The 2298-nt window shown below is 51.5% G+C and overlaps 1 protein-coding gene across 1 annotated transcript in view; it reads right to left on the bottom strand.

Moving 5' to 3' along the window:
- AURANDRAFT_72845 (expressed protein) overlaps positions 1-2298 on the bottom strand; it is a gene marked incomplete at both ends in the record, with an annotated part of 3251 nt that continues 953 nt past the window's right edge. Inside the window, 4 exons of the mRNA XM_009044520.1 lie at positions 1-587; positions 652-1393; positions 1450-1997; positions 2053-2298. Coding sequence (XP_009042768.1) covers positions 387-587; positions 652-1393; positions 1450-1997; positions 2053-2298 — 1737 coding nt within the window. The remainder of the gene's footprint in view (positions 588-651; positions 1394-1449; positions 1998-2052) is intronic.

Consider the following 2298-nt stretch of genomic DNA (forward strand, 5'->3'; position numbering starts at 1 on the left):
GGGGGCGGGGGGCTGCCTGGCCAGTACCCGGGGTTGTCAGCATCCCGCGTGCCGAAGGGGCGGGGGCCTGGGGGGACTCGGGGCTCGCTAAGCACCGATGCTTGATCCCAGACGCAGCTGTGCCTTCCTCTTCCCATGCTCCTTGCTACCTTTAGCCAGCTCGGAGATCGAACGTGACAGAGCGCGCAGGTGCTCCAGGGCTCGGCATGAAGCCTTTTCACACTAGCGGCTAAATCCGGAAGGCTACTATGGACCGAAACCCTAAAAAAGCAGCTGGGGGTTGTTATTCGACGATGCCATTCCGCCGCGCCAAACTCATCTGAATATACTTGGATACAGCCTTACTCGTGAAGTTCCTAACTTAATACAATGGTAGATCCGACAATTTACGCAAATTGCTTGAAATGATCCTCGAGCTGGGAAAATTCGGAGTCGCTGGAGAAGTGTGATGCAAGTTGGCCGAAGAGCGCTGTTCGCTCTGGCACATGATGATTAGCCGGGTCGCCTATCTTTCTGCCCAAGTCTTGTGTTAGCCAGTCGCAGTCCAACAAGTGCAACTTCAGAAGAGTAGCTAGAAGCTCAGACACCTGAGGCAAATTAAATTTGTCTGCAAGACATTAAGGTCATTAGGTGCAAACACTGCAAGTTTGCGTGGTTCACGGCCTTGGGTGAATCAATAGCAATATCAGGTAGGAACTCGAGGGTCTCAAGAAGAGCTTCAGTGACGTCATTTGGTTTCAGTCGTGTTTTGACGACAAGAGCGCGCACCGCTTCGAGAGCCGTCGTTCGTTCTACGTCTTTGCCTTCAACTATGCGTCCAACAGCAAGCTCGAAGGCCTGTTTGTATCCTCTGTTAGATTGGGGGACCTCATCAAGGGAGGCAATGAGCTCATCAGCATCACCAAGCTCAGCATGTTCGTCGAGTGCAGACCGGGCACGATTTTTAACTCGTTCATCGGTCCAGGATAAATGTGTCACAGAGTCCTTGTTTTTGATACCACCGCCAATCTTGGTAGCCGTCTGCGAGGATTGGTCACGGGCAAGGATGCGCACAGTTGATGGCGGGGTGTGTCGCGTCTGGCGTGCATCTTGCGAAGTGTTGATTGTACTAGGTGTTCGATGCCCCTGGTTATGTTGATGGTGCTGGACAACCTGGCGTTGTCGCTCCCGAGCCATATTTCGCTCCTGATCGCGTCGGTATTGAGTGTCATTCTTGACTTGGTGTTGTGCTGCTGCATTATTCTTCGAGGTGCCGAGCTTATGGGGCCCATCCTTGGCGTGTCGCTCCTTCCAACCATTCTTGCGACATTCAAGGAGGTCTTGGATCATGAATCGAGTGCGCGCAGCAAGCCTTTTTTGGTCATGAGACAAAATACTCAATCGCTTGCAATACCTGTGACGTCGAAACTCACACCGACCTGGTGCGTTAAATGGGGCGCCACGTTCGACGTATCAAGCTTTGCTCTTGATGCAGCAGGAGATTCAAGCTGTTTTCCAATGGTGAGGAAAAGCTTCGCAGCGGCTTCGATGGATTCATCATCAGGCACTGTGCTCGGGTCATCGACCGACCCCAAGAGCAGCTTGACACACTCATGCATGATTTTCTCTTTGAGAAGTTGCTGCTTGAAGAGTTCACCAATGAATTTCACGTTGCCCAACATCCGTCGCTTGAGTTTCATAACCCACACTTCAAGTTCGAGTTCATCAGGTGTTTCTATCGGAGGTACACCTTGTTCAGCAGCAAGGCGGATCGCTTCGACGACGTCCTCTTTCGCTTTCTCCTTTGCCTCACGAGCTGCGGCTTCGAGAGCCGCCGCACCACCCGAGCTACGAACATTTCGCTCAAACTCTTCCTGACACTGATTCAGAAGCAGCCGTTTGAAAGATGCTTTCTTCATCGCATCCTGTTGAGCCTCTTCCTTGGTACCGAAAGCTCCAAAAAGCTTCGTCTTTTCATTACCAAAAGTACTCTTAGCATCATGACGTACTGCAAACACCTGGGATAGAGCTTCTCAATAAGTGCTGTTGAAGGACACTCGTGGATATACGCACCACTCCGGGGCGCTGCGCAGCGTAGTAGCAACTTACCAAAGTGTCATTCTTGAGGAAGCAATCTGAGGGCTGAAGCTGCAATTGACCAACGCCAATTTCTGCAGGGATTGCGGATTCTGGAGTGTCCAAAAACTGTTCCACAGAATCGAAATCGTCTAGAGGGATGAGCCTAGATGTGTCCACGTCAAGGTCAGCAACCCAGGACCACGTTCCTGCGTTTTCATCTTTTACTGAGCGAATGAATGG

This window comes from Aureococcus anophagefferens, assembly GCF_000186865.1.
Source record: "Aureococcus anophagefferens unplaced genomic scaffold AURANscaffold_388, whole genome shotgun sequence".
Lineage (NCBI taxonomy): Eukaryota > Pelagophyceae > Pelagomonadales > Pelagomonadaceae > Aureococcus > Aureococcus anophagefferens.